This window comes from Macrotis lagotis, chromosome 6 (genome assembly GCF_037893015.1).
Source record: "Macrotis lagotis isolate mMagLag1 chromosome 6, bilby.v1.9.chrom.fasta, whole genome shotgun sequence".
In the NCBI taxonomy this organism is placed as follows: Eukaryota; Metazoa; Chordata; class Mammalia; order Peramelemorphia; family Peramelidae; genus Macrotis; species Macrotis lagotis.
Window position 1 is genome coordinate 125,380,264 of NC_133663.1, and position 14,115 is coordinate 125,394,378.

A 14,115-nucleotide genomic window follows, 5' to 3' on the forward strand; every position below is an offset into this window, starting at 1 on the left:
TTAATGTTCTTGGCTTTTGCTTCTTTTCTTCTAGATTGTCCTTTACTTCTGTATATTTTCCTTCATAATCCAGTTCCCATTTTTTGTTTCTTAGGTGAGATTTTTCCTTGCAAATTGCAGTTTTTCCCTCTTACCCATTATTGTCCAGACAAGAATTCTCCTTTCATAATTATCACTCTCTTTTGATCCACTCAGGAGCAGAATATTGTGGTTCTCACATTCTATAGGGTCCTCTTTGTCATCAGGAGTTGGATCATTACATATATATATAATTATGTATGTATATATAATTATGTATGTATATATGTGTATATGTATATATATGTGTATATGTATATGTATACATATATATATATTAATTATCTATAAATGTCTGAACTCATTTATTAGATCTAGAGGTCATAGTTCCTTCTGTTGTTAAGGTCTTCCTAATTGATTTATCTGCTTCTGTTCAAGATCTTTGAATTTTCTTCTTCCTGGGATCTTTGGTACTTTCAAGTCTTTTTTTTTAATTCCCCCCCCCATCCCTCCCTAGGCAGTTAACAGTTTACCCCAGGGCCTCTGCCCTCATATTACTTTGAATGGGCAGAACCAGCACCAACCTGATGCTGAGCTCTCCCCCTCAGATTCAGTGGAGTGCTGCCCTCAGTCCTATCACCCTCACCCCCACCCAGCCCCCAAGGGACTGGGGTATTTTCCTGTTATCCTCTCCTGCTGCTCCTCACTTCTCTGGCCAGAGCTTTGTCATATAGAGTTATAGAGCCAACAGTTGATTCCAGTTCTGAGAACCCTAGGGTCCCCAGCAGCTTGTACTCCTGAAGGGCTCCAGCTGGTAGCAGTCACCTGGGGCAAACAGAGCCTGCTCTGCTGCAGCCTGCTAGGGTTGGGTCTTGTGGGGCCAAGTCCTAACAGCCAGAAGGGTGGGAAGGAGTGCTGGGAGTTGAGGGTGCCCAGATTTCTTTAAACTTTCTTTTGGTTTTTACATGGTAGTTTCTACCAATCATTTAAAAAAAAAAAAGCTTTCTTTTGGTTTCTGGATGTCCCAGACTATAAATAATACTAAAGTTGCTTATTTTCTGGCACATGCTTTTGGAAAAGTTTGAGAGGTCACAGTATCAGAGGAAGTGTCTCTTCCTCCATATTATTGCACACATGACATCTCCATTTGATGAACAAGAATTTGGGTCTCCAAGGGACTCTGTCCCAGAACACTCTTTTTCAAGACAGAGGTAAGAATTTTGAGAAAAGATGTTGGAAGGGAACAAATGCAGATTTTATTTGCCTCATAGAGGAAATAATTAACACAGTGCAAAACCTGAATCCATGATGGTAAATCTCTCCCAAGAATCCATAATATCAGAATACAGAATATACTTCTTCTGTAAGAAGAAAATCAAAAAGTAGTGTTTAAAAAACACATGTTCTAGGGCAACTAGGTGGCTCAGTGGATAGAGCACCAGCCCTGGAGTCAGGAGTACCTGAGTTCAAATCCAGCCTTAGGCACTTAATAATTTCCTAGCTGTGTAGCCTTGGGTAAGACACTTAACCCCATTTGCCTTGCAAAAAATCTAATAAATATACATACAAATATTTATATATGTGTGTGTATGTATGTATATATATACATATATATATAAACAATATAGAACAGTGTTAGTGAACTGTATACATTTTTTAAAATTATAAACCCAGCAAACAAACCCAAGATAAATACAGTAAAAGAAATTTTGAAAATTTGATAAATTTGAAACCAATTTTTAAAACCCTATAGAAATGATAAAACTAAAAACTGATTCTTTGAAAAAACTAATAAAATTATTCAACTTTTAGACAAATTGATTTAAAAGATGACAGAAAATCAAATCAGTAAAATAGGAAATGAACCAGGGAAAATCATAAACGTAGAAGACAGTATTTAAAATTATTTGAACTCAGCATGCCAACACAATTAATGCCAAGTAAACAACACAAAAGAAATAAAGGATTGCTATCAAACATACAAAATAATCAAACACAGAGACAAAAAGAAATTTAAGAAATGTAATTTTAGAAAGGAAATAGAACTAACTAAAAAAAAAACCCACTACAAAAAAAAAAACTCCTAATTCCTAGACAAGGGAAGAGCATAAGTAATAGAACTCAAAAACTCCAATGTTCAGTAAACCTGAAAACATAAACTTCTTAGGAAAGAATTCTACTTGCAAAACACTCTAGCAGAAATTAGGCTTAAACAACATTTTACACTACACCATCTTCCATAATAAATTTAAAATGAATATGTGATCTGAATATTAAAGATACAATCATTAAAAAATAGAAAAGAATCCTCAACTCATGGGTTTGTTAGGAGACAAATTCTTATTCAGATAAGGGAATTACATAGTTACAAAAGGAAAATTGATGATTCGATTAAACAGAATTAATGTATATAGAATAAGAAAAGAATCAGTCAACTGAGGAGAAAAAAATGTTTGCATCCAGATAAGGGTTTGAAATCTAAGATATGTAAATCATAGAAATATTTAGGAGCAAAAGCTATTCCTTGGACTAGATAGTCAAAGAGTAGGAATAAATAGTTGTTAATCAGAAGGTGTTGCATTTTTATATTTTTAAAATTCTATTTATGTATTTATTTTGAATTTTACAATATTTCCCCCAATCTCACTTTCCTCCCCCATAAATAGATATTAAAAGAAAAATTGTTAATTATTAAAAACCTTAAGAAAAATGCACCAAAGGACTAATAAGAATAAATCAAAACAGGTTTAATTCATACCCAACAAATTAAGATTACCAAAAAAAAGAATGAAAATAGTATTTAAGGGATGTAGGAAGGCAAGCACACTATAACATTGTAGATTTTTTGATTTAGTGAATCCATTCTAGAAAGAAATTTGAAATCATTCAAATAAAGTGGTTAAAATGATCATAGCCTTAAATTCAGAGATTCCACTACCAATATATATCCAGGGGAGGTCCCTGACAAAAAGAAAGCCTCTATATAGATCAATTATAGTAGCATTTTTTGTGTTAACCAAGAATTAAAAACAAGGTAAATTTCTAATCATTAGACAAATAGTGGAATATTAATGCAACAGGATATCATTGTGATGGAATAACAAGAATGAATACAGAGAAGCATCAAGACCACACATTTTTAACCTACATCAAATTACTTGCTTTCTTAATGAGGGGAAGTGGAGTTGGAACAACGGAGAGAATATAGAACTCAGTTTTTAAAATGAATGTTAAAACTTGTTTTTACATGTAACTGGAGAAAACTAAAATTAAATAAATAAAGGAACAAACAAGCATATAAATAAATAAAGCAGAGAAGCATCAAAAGACTTAATGAACTATAGCAAAAGCAAAGTAAGTAGAGCCAGGAAAACAAACATATGTATTGATAGCAGCAACATTAATGGAAAGAACAACCACAAAACAATGGAAAATGTAAGTTTGAAAATTATAAGAACAAGATGTATTCTAAAGATATTTGACAAGACTCCTCGCCAAATCCTTTGAAGGGGTTTGGGGGAAAAAAGTTATTCATGAATGCAGAACATTGGGGTTTTTTTTATTTTTACTTTTTTTTTGTCTTTTTTTTTAAACCATTTTTTTTAGGGCTGACAATATGAGAAAGGGGAAGTTACGGGGAAAATGTAAACAATGTAAATGGGGAAAAAATCAAACTTTTAATTTTTAGAAATTATTTTCAAGGGAATTCAGAACATTATTAATACATGATTGCAACTTGTCCCATTGACAAAAATTTTAATTCAGCAATCTCTTTCTCTTTAGCTTGAAAGGGCCAATTCCCTGTTAGACCAAACACAGCAACCTTACAGATATCTCATTGAATCTGTTCGTCAGCGAGATGCTAAGATCAATGAACAAAATGAACATATTTCACAACTTGAAATGGATATCAGGTAAAATAGTTAAATATCTTTCTGTTTGAATGCTGGGAACATGAATATAAAATGTGACTATAAAGATAAGTTTTAAATGCTTTTCAACAAGAAAACATTGTGAAAATGAAAGTTTTAGAATGACTTAAGTTGGAGTTAGATTTGCTTTTAGATAGTAAAAAGACAATAGTAAGCATCAAAAATGATCATAAACCCATTATACAAAAAAGAATTCATTATAAAAATAACAGCTCAATCTATTGAATATAGATGTGAGATCTTGGTTTGTGTTTTCTAAAGATGGATGATAGAATTATTCTAGAATAGGAATGAGGTACTTTTTACTACTATTTACTGAATTATCTTTCCTTTAAAAATATTATATTTAGTAAAATGTATTTTCTACATATGAACTAATAGGACTTTCCCTACCACCTCCCTTTCTTCATAATAAAAAAATTCTCCAACTAATAATATTAAATTATCAAATTGGTAATTTATTTGATACTACATTAATAATCCCTTAAATATTTTTCAGTTGAACATGATAAATATTTATTGAGCACCTGCATACCCCTTCAACTTTTCTTTCTTACCTTGTCATTTCTTGCCCTTTGTAACTTCCAGTACTCAGTTCAATAGACGTTTTCCTTGAATGCTAAATTTTTGGAGGAAGTTAATAAACCATGCTAATTTGATGTTATAAATGTATAGCCTGTATTAGATTACTTTCTGTTATGGGGAGGAGGTAGGGAAGGAAGGGAGAGGAATACTAAAACTCAAAACCTTGAAAAAAAATGACTATTGAAAGTTATCAATGCATGTAGTTAGAAAAATATTTTAATTTTTAAAAAAACATGCTAATTTGATTCACTACAGTTTTTAAACTAAGCTAGATACTTACCAATTGCTTAGCATTTCTTTATTAATTATTTATTGGATACATGCATTCATAAAATATTTATTTAAACACCTGTTCTATACCCTGCACTGTGTACATCCAGTGCTACCTGCACTATACCCTGTACTACTATACATCCACTGCTAAAATTCACAGACACAGACATGGGCCCTTCCTTCAGTGGATTGGCAGTTTAGACTTTTGTGTAGATAAATTTCACATTAAATTAAGACAAATGGATATCAGTTTGGATGGAGAAAGAAGGAACAACATTGTAGAATTTGAGGACTTATTTGGAATTATCCAAAGTGTGATAGTTCAAGGAAAATGAAAAGAATTTCCATGTCATAATGCAGGTACAGTTATGACTAACCTGAGTTCTTGATCCTATCACAACTTCACTCTCTCTTGTGTCTTTTCTTTTGTAATTTCTATTGGTTCTTAAATCTCCAGAAATTATTTTCTCTCAGTCCCACTATAAATTACCATCAAATCTGCCTTTCTCCTTTTCAAAAAAAAAAATTGTCACTCACTACTTTTTCATGATCTATTCTTTCTTTAATCCTTTTTAATCTATATTCTACTATCAACACTACTCAAATCGCCATTGATTTTTGAGTTAGCTTTTGGCTCAATAGAGTACTGAGCCTGGAGTCAAAAGTCCTGGGTTCAGATCTAGCCTCAGATACTTATTGTTGGACCAATCACTTCACCTCTGTTTCCCTCAGAATGGCAATAATACCAACTCCCTTTTGGGGTTCTTGTAAGAATTGAATGAGATAATATTTGTAAGAGTCATTTACAGTGCTAGAGGAAAAGCTATCTTCCTACTTCTCCCCTCATCAGTCACCTCCTGATTGCCACATCCATTGCCATCACGGCTTCATCAAGAATCAGACATGCTAGTCTAATTTCATTTCCTTCTTTTATAAGGTTACCAAAATTATATACAATAAAAGAATTATATATATATATATATATATATATATATATATATATACAGAGAGAGAGAGAGAAACTAGATTTTTAGTAATGCATTTGAAGAAGTTTCTCATTAAATTTGAAGAAAAAAATAAATGTAGGACACATGACTGTTTAAGTAAATAAAGACATAGATCAGAATTGTTTACTAAAGAATGGGTCAGTGTCAATTTAATAGAAGTTCTCTAATGTAGTAGGATTTGTCCTTTGACCTTATACTGTTCAATGATTTAGTTTTAAGAAGGTTTTAATGTCATGCTTTTCAAGTTTACAAATGTAACAAAATGGGTGATCAGTAGTTTGGATGATAGTCTCAAGTTAGGCATCCTCTTATAATAGAAAGAACAATGGGGGTGGCTAGGTCGTGCAGTGGATAGAGCACCAGCCCTGGAGTCAGGAGTACCTGAGTTCAAATCCAGCCTCAGACACTTAATAATTACCTAGCTATATGACCTTGGGCAAGCCACTTAACCCCATTGCCTTACCAAAAAAAAAAAAAATGGATTTGGAATCACACAACATTGGTTTAAATCTTGACTCTGTCACTTATTACTGTTGTGACCTTGAGAAATTCATTAAGCTATACTTCAGTTATCTTATCTGTAAAATTAGAAAGTTGAAACAGATGATTTCTAAGGTTCCTTTCAGTTCTAAACTTTTTGAATGGTAGACCAAATATAATGAGATGAAATTTAATAACTTGGGTTCAAAACATCAACCACATAAGCAGATGATTGGAGAAGCATGGCTAGAAAAAAAGAAAATAAGCAGAAACTAGGTTAGACCAACATCTCATACCCCATACCAAGATAAGGTCAAGATAGGTGCAGTATTTAGACATAAAAGACAATATTATAAGCAAATTAGAACAACAAGGAATAGTTTATCTATCAGATCTATGGGAAGGGGGAACAGTTTATGACCAAAGATGAGATAGAGAATATTATATAAAACAAAGTGGATAATTTTGATTACATTAAATTAAAAAGATTTTACACAAAAAAAACCCACTGTAACAAAGATCAAAAGGTATGTAATAAATTGGGAAACAATTTTTACAACTAGTGTTTCTGACACAGGATTCATTTCTAAAATATATAAAGAACTGAGTCAAATTTCTAAAAAAAGAAAAAGTCACTCCTAATTGACAAATGGTCAAAGGATATGCAAAGGCAATTCTAAGACAAAGAAATCAAAGCTATCTTTAACCTATGAAAATTATTCTAAATCATTTTTGATTAGAGAAATGCAAATTAAAGCATCTCTGAGGTACCGCCTCACACCTCTCAGATTTGTCAATGTGACCAGAAAGGATAATGACCAGTGTTGGAGGGAATATAGTAAATCTGGGACATTAATGCATTGTTGGTGAAGTTGAGAACTGATCCAACCTTTCTGGAGAGAAATTTAGAATTATGCATAAAGGGCAATAAAAATATGCCTACCATTTGATCCAGCAATACCATGAAGAGATCAAGAAAAAAGGTAAAAATATTCCTAGCAGCTCTATTTGTAATGACAAAGAATTGGAAATTGAAGGGATGTCCATCAGTTGGAGAATAATTGAACAAATTGTGGTTTATGTATGTGGTGGAATACTATTGTTCTATTATTAGAAATCAGGAGGGATGGGATTTCAGAAAAGCCTGGAAAGACTTGCATGAATTGATGCTGAGTGAGATGAGCAGAACCAGAATAACAATATGGGGTAATGGTCAACCAATGATGGATTTGCTCATTCCATCAGTGTCATGGTTGACAATTTTAGGGGATCTGTAATGGAGAATACCATCTATTTCCAGAGAAAGAACTATGGAGTTTAAACAAAGACCAAAGATTATTATCTTCAATTTTTAAAAGTTGTGTGTATTAATGTAATTTTGCTATCTTATGTTTTCTTTCTTCCTTTTGGATCTGATTCTTCTCTTACAATATGTCCAATTTCGATCTATGCTTATCATGGATATAAATGTAAAGCCTATAACAGATTACTTTCTTGGGGGGGGGGTGAAGATGGGAGAAAAAAATTGTAAAACTCAAAAAAAACGCAAAAAAAATGATTGGTAGAAACTGCCAAAGTATATAATTGGAAAACAAATAGAATATTTATATAATTAAAAAAAGAAAATAGTTATTTATGTAGGACTAAGATCAGTTAGACAAAAAAAAAAGAAAACATAAAACCTACCACAGACCTTGATAGTTTAACACATTCCTTCACAAAAACCTTACCTGATATTCCCCAACTAGGTAGAATCTCTTTGTTTTTGAAATCTCCATAATTTTACTTCTTTTAATGGAATCTATCATAATATGCCTTATAGTTATTTTTAAGATGTATAGAATATTTTATCTGGAAGAGACCTTTTAGATTATTCATCATTAAATTCTTAAGTGAATGATGATTGACTCAGTTTCAATATCACATCACAAACCTTCTTACTGCTAATATATTTTTTTAACCTCCTCTTGACTTCCCACTATATCATGCTTTACATTTGTCATAGAAATTGAGTTATAGAATGTTAGAGCAAAAATGATTTTTTTGAAATAATCTAATCCCAGTAATCCTGCCCCCACCCCACACACACACTCCTTGGCCAAAGTAACAAAACTAATTAATTTGAGAAAATTGCAACATGAGTCTCTTTATTCCCAAACTACTCCACTTTCTACTATATTGTTGTTGTCATCCTTTATTTCCCTAAGTTGAAACAGATAATTTACTTCTTCACTATTGTATCACTGTATTTCTCTTAGTTTTTAAAATAAGGTACGTGTTTAGTGATTATTTCTTTAAATCAATTTGAAAGCATAATACTATCATTTTTAGTTCTCTTAAGTTGAAATAAAAAGGAATGACTTTGTGCATAAGAAAGAGGGTAATGAGATTTTAATTTCTTTCAGAATTTAGTCACTGTTCTGACAGAGTGCTTTCGGGGGGGGGGGGGGAGCAAGATTGGGGGAAAATTGTAAAACTCAAATAATATCTTTAATAAAAATTAATTAAAAAAAAGAATTTAGTCACTGTTTTAAAGTTACTAAAAGGGTTCCCTGCCCTTCACTTCTGAATAAAACATTTGCAGAGCCATAAGTTTGAGAATCAAAATTATTTTGAATACTGAAAACTTAAAAATAATCAAAAGACAACTATTGAACTCAGGTTTCCTGAGTTTCTATGCCAAAAGTATAAATGTACAAGTTATTATTTCATTGGTTTCCATTTTCCTTTTTGATACCAAATTTTTTCCCTGTTAAAAGAGTTTATACATTGTTCCCTTTCAGCTCTTTTCCCACAGTTATCTTCTCCAATACAGTTTATAGTTCTTTACTTCTAGTATACATTGGTTTTGCTTTTGGTGAATTAACAAGACACTTTTCTGCTTTAAACTTTTAAAAATCATAGTTTCATTTATTATTTTAAAAATTAGAGCAATCTCTGTAACACCTGTTTAGATTTTTATTTTATTAAAGATATGTTATCAAATCTTGCCTTTTATTATTTTTAACCTATAAAGGTTAAGTTTCAAAGTCATTTATCTAGTCAATTATAACATTGCTTTCTGTTTCTGGGGCAGAGGATAGAAGTAGGAGGCAGAAGTATAATAGCTAGAAATAAGATTAATAATAATTTATTAACACCATATTCTTTTTAACAATAATAATAGTACTGTGTGCTGATATATTCCTTTATTCCTGTGAACTTTATTCTCAAGCATTTAGTCAAGATTTTGAAATTGTAATTCATTTTCTAAGTGAAAAATGAATTATATCCATTGAAAACTGAGTATTATAATCATGTCACAAGACATGTTCATAAAAGCAATTGTTAGGTAAATATTGAATCTTCTTTGCTGTTGAAATGACCTTTCCATAATTATTTTCTAGGAAATAATTTTTGTGACCAAAAATTAAAATAGCTCATATTAAAAAATTTTGCATACTTAATAAATATTCTCAGTTGGATATGGGCAGTGAATTTCCTTGTTAATTAAGAAACTTCAGCATCATCAGTAGTTTTATTTGTAATTGTTAAAAATTTTACATTGAAAGTAATCTCGGGGGTGGCTAGGTGGCACAGTGGATAGAGCACTGGCCCTGGAGTCAGGAGTACCTGAGTTCAAATCCTCAGACACTTCATAATTACCTAGCTGTATGGCCTTGGGAAAGCCATTTAACCCCATTGCCTTGCAAAAAAAAAAAAGAAAAGAAAGAAAAGAAAGGGAGGGAGGGAGGGAGGGAGAGAGAGAGAGAGAGAGAGAGAGAGAGAGAGAGAGAGAGAGAGAGAGAGAGAGAGAGAGAGAGGAAGGAAGGAAGGAAGGAAGGAAGAAAGAAAGAAAGAAAGAAAGAAAGAAAGAAAGAAAGAAAGAAAGAAAGAAAGAAAGAAAGAAAGAAATCTCAGCTTCAGAAATATTTCTCAGTATGAAGGCTGGCATATACATATGTGTAATCCCCAAGATTACATCATCAGCCTCACCTTGTGACAGTCATATGTACCACAAAATCTATGCTTCAGGAATCAGCCACCATAAAATGTTTCATGTTAATATTTGTGATCCTTTACAATTAAATTGCCTATGCTATGCAAATATATCGCAAGTCTACCAGAAGTCTTGTGCAACATTTCAAGACTCTACCATTTCACAAGAAACTATATTCTACTGTAGTTTGTAATAGCTGTCATTGAAAAATTAAGGCAATTTCAGTGGCAAAATTATCACAATGCAGAAAGCTATCAAGTACATGATTCAGTATCCATAGAAAAATAATATCATCTACAAGGAAACTCAACAGATTAATCATAATTCAATCTCAGGCAAATAACCCTTCAGGCTTTATTCTCATCACTTTGGATATTTCAAGTAACTGCTGGAAGAATAGTTTATTGACTCTCCTGTCTTAACACTGAATATTCTTTTTCCCAAAACCAGAAGATTTTAAATAAATATCCCCTAGTCTGTTAGTCTATCCACATTCCCAAATCCCAAACCCACATCTGTTTTCCATATAAGCTGAGGAGGCTAATAGTTCCTTATCACAAATGTTTGGGGATCCTTAACTACTCAATTTTTAGATGTTTATGTAAAAAAAAAGTCTCATTTTGTTTACAAAGAATACAAAATAAAATTAAGTTGAATAGTTTTTCTTTTAAACTGTAAAAATTATTCAAAATAATTGTAAAAATTATTTAATTTAATTGGATTGTAATAAATTTACATTATATTATGATAAATTTAGAAAATTGGTTTGTTCATACACTTAATTGCAATTTTGACTTAGGCTACTACCTGTGCCATTGACTCAAAATAGCAATTAGGAAATGGAAAAAAGGTTTCTCTATATTCATGCTGAATTTTCACTAAAATGATTTTAAAAGTGAATACTAATAACATAACTATCAATGTTTTCAATATTCTCCACAACTAAAACCATATCCCTTCCTCTCTCCACTCAAATTTAAAAAAGAGTGAATCTTAAGTCAGTACTAGATTATATGTGAGAAGAAAAAATAATTAGTATAAATTTCATTGGGCTGGTGTTAGTACTCTGTTTTTTTTTAATAACTACCAGTTAAAGAAAAGACTACATTGTCAACTTTTCCTTTAAGGATTAGCCAGAATATATTGATTCAGGAAGTAAAGGAGCAATATAACAGGAATATGTTTTCATAGAGCAGGTGAAACAGAGCCATAAATATGAGTGTCTGAGTAATAATTAACAGTGAATTGAACAATTATATATGTAATATACTATCCAAGGTTGATGTGCTTACAAGGAGATTTGTTCTGTGGGTGCTTTGTGAGTCACGCAAAAGAGGTTTTTATTTTTAAAAGGTGAGTTTCCACTGTTATGAAATGTATCTTATACCAGCTAAAGTTCTGCTGAGTCATTATATATAAATACATAGAGGAAGAGTACTGCTTATCCTAGTCACCTTATCTAGTAATAATGAACTAGTGGTATAGGAAACTAATATGATCTTTGCATACTTATTTGATGATTTATGCAAAGAAACCTGTGCAAATTTTAAAAATATACAAGTAAGTATGCCAGTTTTTCCAAATATCTAATAACTAGTTACATGGGCTAAATATAGAAAAGAAGTGTTTTAAAACCTATTTCCCACCTTAATCCCTGATTAAAAAAATCTAAATTTGTTCTTAGTGTTTAACCTCCAGGTTCCGAATATTTACTTCAATGTAGAATAAAGAAAAATCGGGCATAGACTGTTTCTATGGAATTATATAATCAGATTCCTTTTCCATGCTTTGAACTTTTTATTCCTATTACATGGCAGTTTAATTGACTTGCCTACAGATATATATGTAAATTTTCTTTAAAAGTGATTCACCAAATAGGTCAGCATAAAATCAGGTACAATTTTACAGATAAAAGAAACATCAGATTCTTACTGTAACTTTTAGGATGCTTACCCAGTCTGACACTCAGCTTCCCTGGTTGTTCACAGTTCTTTTCAACTAGTCAGATCAGTAGGCTCTCTGGCGCCTGACTCCAAATGTCTATTGGTTTTTCTGCTGAGCTGTTTACCTTTATTAGTGTTTAATTACTATTTTGCTCTGATGCCTGTTTTTTCATCCAAAGTCATAATAGTACATTGTATTTATAGAGAGTTTTATGGGTTCAGAGGTTTTTTTATAATCATTAATTAGTTAATCCATATAACCCATTGAAATATATGAATATTATTATTCATTTTTACAGATTTGGAAACCAAGGCAAATGAGATTTTGTTGTTTTAGGTCACAATTGAATCAATGGCACAGGTAGTAGCATAAGTCAAAATTGCAATTAACTTGGGCACTAAACTGTAGACTGTGCTGAAGTTCTCTGTTACCTTTAAGGAATTAAACTATGGCAGAGTTTCCAAAGGTCTGGAATTTCCAGTTCTTCCTGAAAACCTCCTACTAAATATCAGCTAACTTGATATTTTAAAATTTTAGGACTTTTTAATTTTTTTCAAGGTTATCTCAGATTTCAGTTGGGCATAGTTCTTTCCATGAATTTTTACACTCAGAATTTTACTTAGATTTGTGTATGAGGTGGTGTTCTGCTTCAGTTCTTTATTGAAGATCTTGATAATTCTTAATATCTTCTCAAAAATTGGGGCAGCTAGGTGGTGCAGTGGATAGAGTACCAGCCCTGGAGTCAGCAGGAGGACCTGAGTTCAAATCTAGTCTCAGACATATAATAATTGTCTAACTGTGACCTTGCGCAAGTCACTTAACCCCACTGCTTTGTAAAAACTAAAAAAAAAATCTTCTCAATTATCACTCAATAATATTGAAAATTGTGACTTCAAACAACAAAATAAGCAAAATTATTCAGCTTATCATCCCAACCTTACAATTAGACTCTTAAGGATGCCCTTACAATGGTGGTGTAGAAATAAAATCTAAATGTGAAGAATTGCTTTACATATATGCATCTGAATTGAATATAGTGAGCATATTGAAAACTTTTATCATCAGTATTTTAAATTTCTTATATATTTTAGTCCACAAATTATTAGTTTCTAAATAATATATACAGAGGAGACTTGCCTTTTAAAACAGAGGAGACAACTCAAAGGCTGATAGTCTAGCCTCTTATTATTTTTCCAACTTACTAAATAATCAGAATGTAAAAGTCTTAAGTACTCTTCCTCCTTTAGTTTGGGTAACACCTAAATACTATCAAATTCCAGATTATACTTTGTATTATTAATACAAAATTAATTAATTACATGAATAGTCATTCATCATATCATGTAATGTTATATGATTTATACAACTCTTTTCTACAATAACACTTTGAAATAGAAAATACAGTTATAATCTCAGATTTCCAGATGAAGAACCTGAGACTCCAGAAAGTTAAGTAGCTTATCATTGTGTCATGTCAACTCTTTCTTTTTTTAGGTTTTTGCAAGGCAATAGGGTTAAAGTGGCTTGCCCAAGGCCACATAGCTAGGTAATTATTAAGTGTCTGAGGCCAGATTTGAACTCAGGTACTCCTGACTCCAGGGCCAGTGCTCTATCAACTGCGCTACTTAGCCGCCCTGTGTTATGTCTCAGGTAGAATTGTAATACAAGTCTCTTGACTTGTATAAATCCAGAACTTTACACGCTTTGTATCTTGTAAGAGAAAAGTGATGTATTTTTTCAGCTATAAGCATCTTTATTATTTTTATATGTTTTGATCATTCTTGCCACTATGCTTCTTTCTACCGCAAAATTCCTAACATTTTGGGCAATCACAAATTATGCTAATTAAATGTACTTGTCTCACTTCTTGAGTTCTTCCACAGAGCTGTGTGAATGT

The 14,115-nt window shown here is 31.8% G+C and overlaps 1 protein-coding gene across 5 annotated transcripts in view; it reads left to right on the forward strand.

Annotated features, from left to right (window-relative positions):
* PIBF1 (progesterone immunomodulatory binding factor 1) overlaps window positions 1-14,115 on the forward strand; it is a 317,017-nt gene that overhangs the window by 243,873 nt on the left and 59,029 nt on the right. For all 5 annotated transcript variants that reach the window (XM_074191801.1, XM_074191800.1, XM_074191798.1 and 2 more), the window contains exon 15: window positions 3,802-3,932. In XM_074191801.1, coding sequence (XP_074047902.1) covers window positions 3,802-3,932 — 131 coding nt within the window. The remainder of the gene's footprint in view (window positions 1-3,801; window positions 3,933-14,115) is intronic.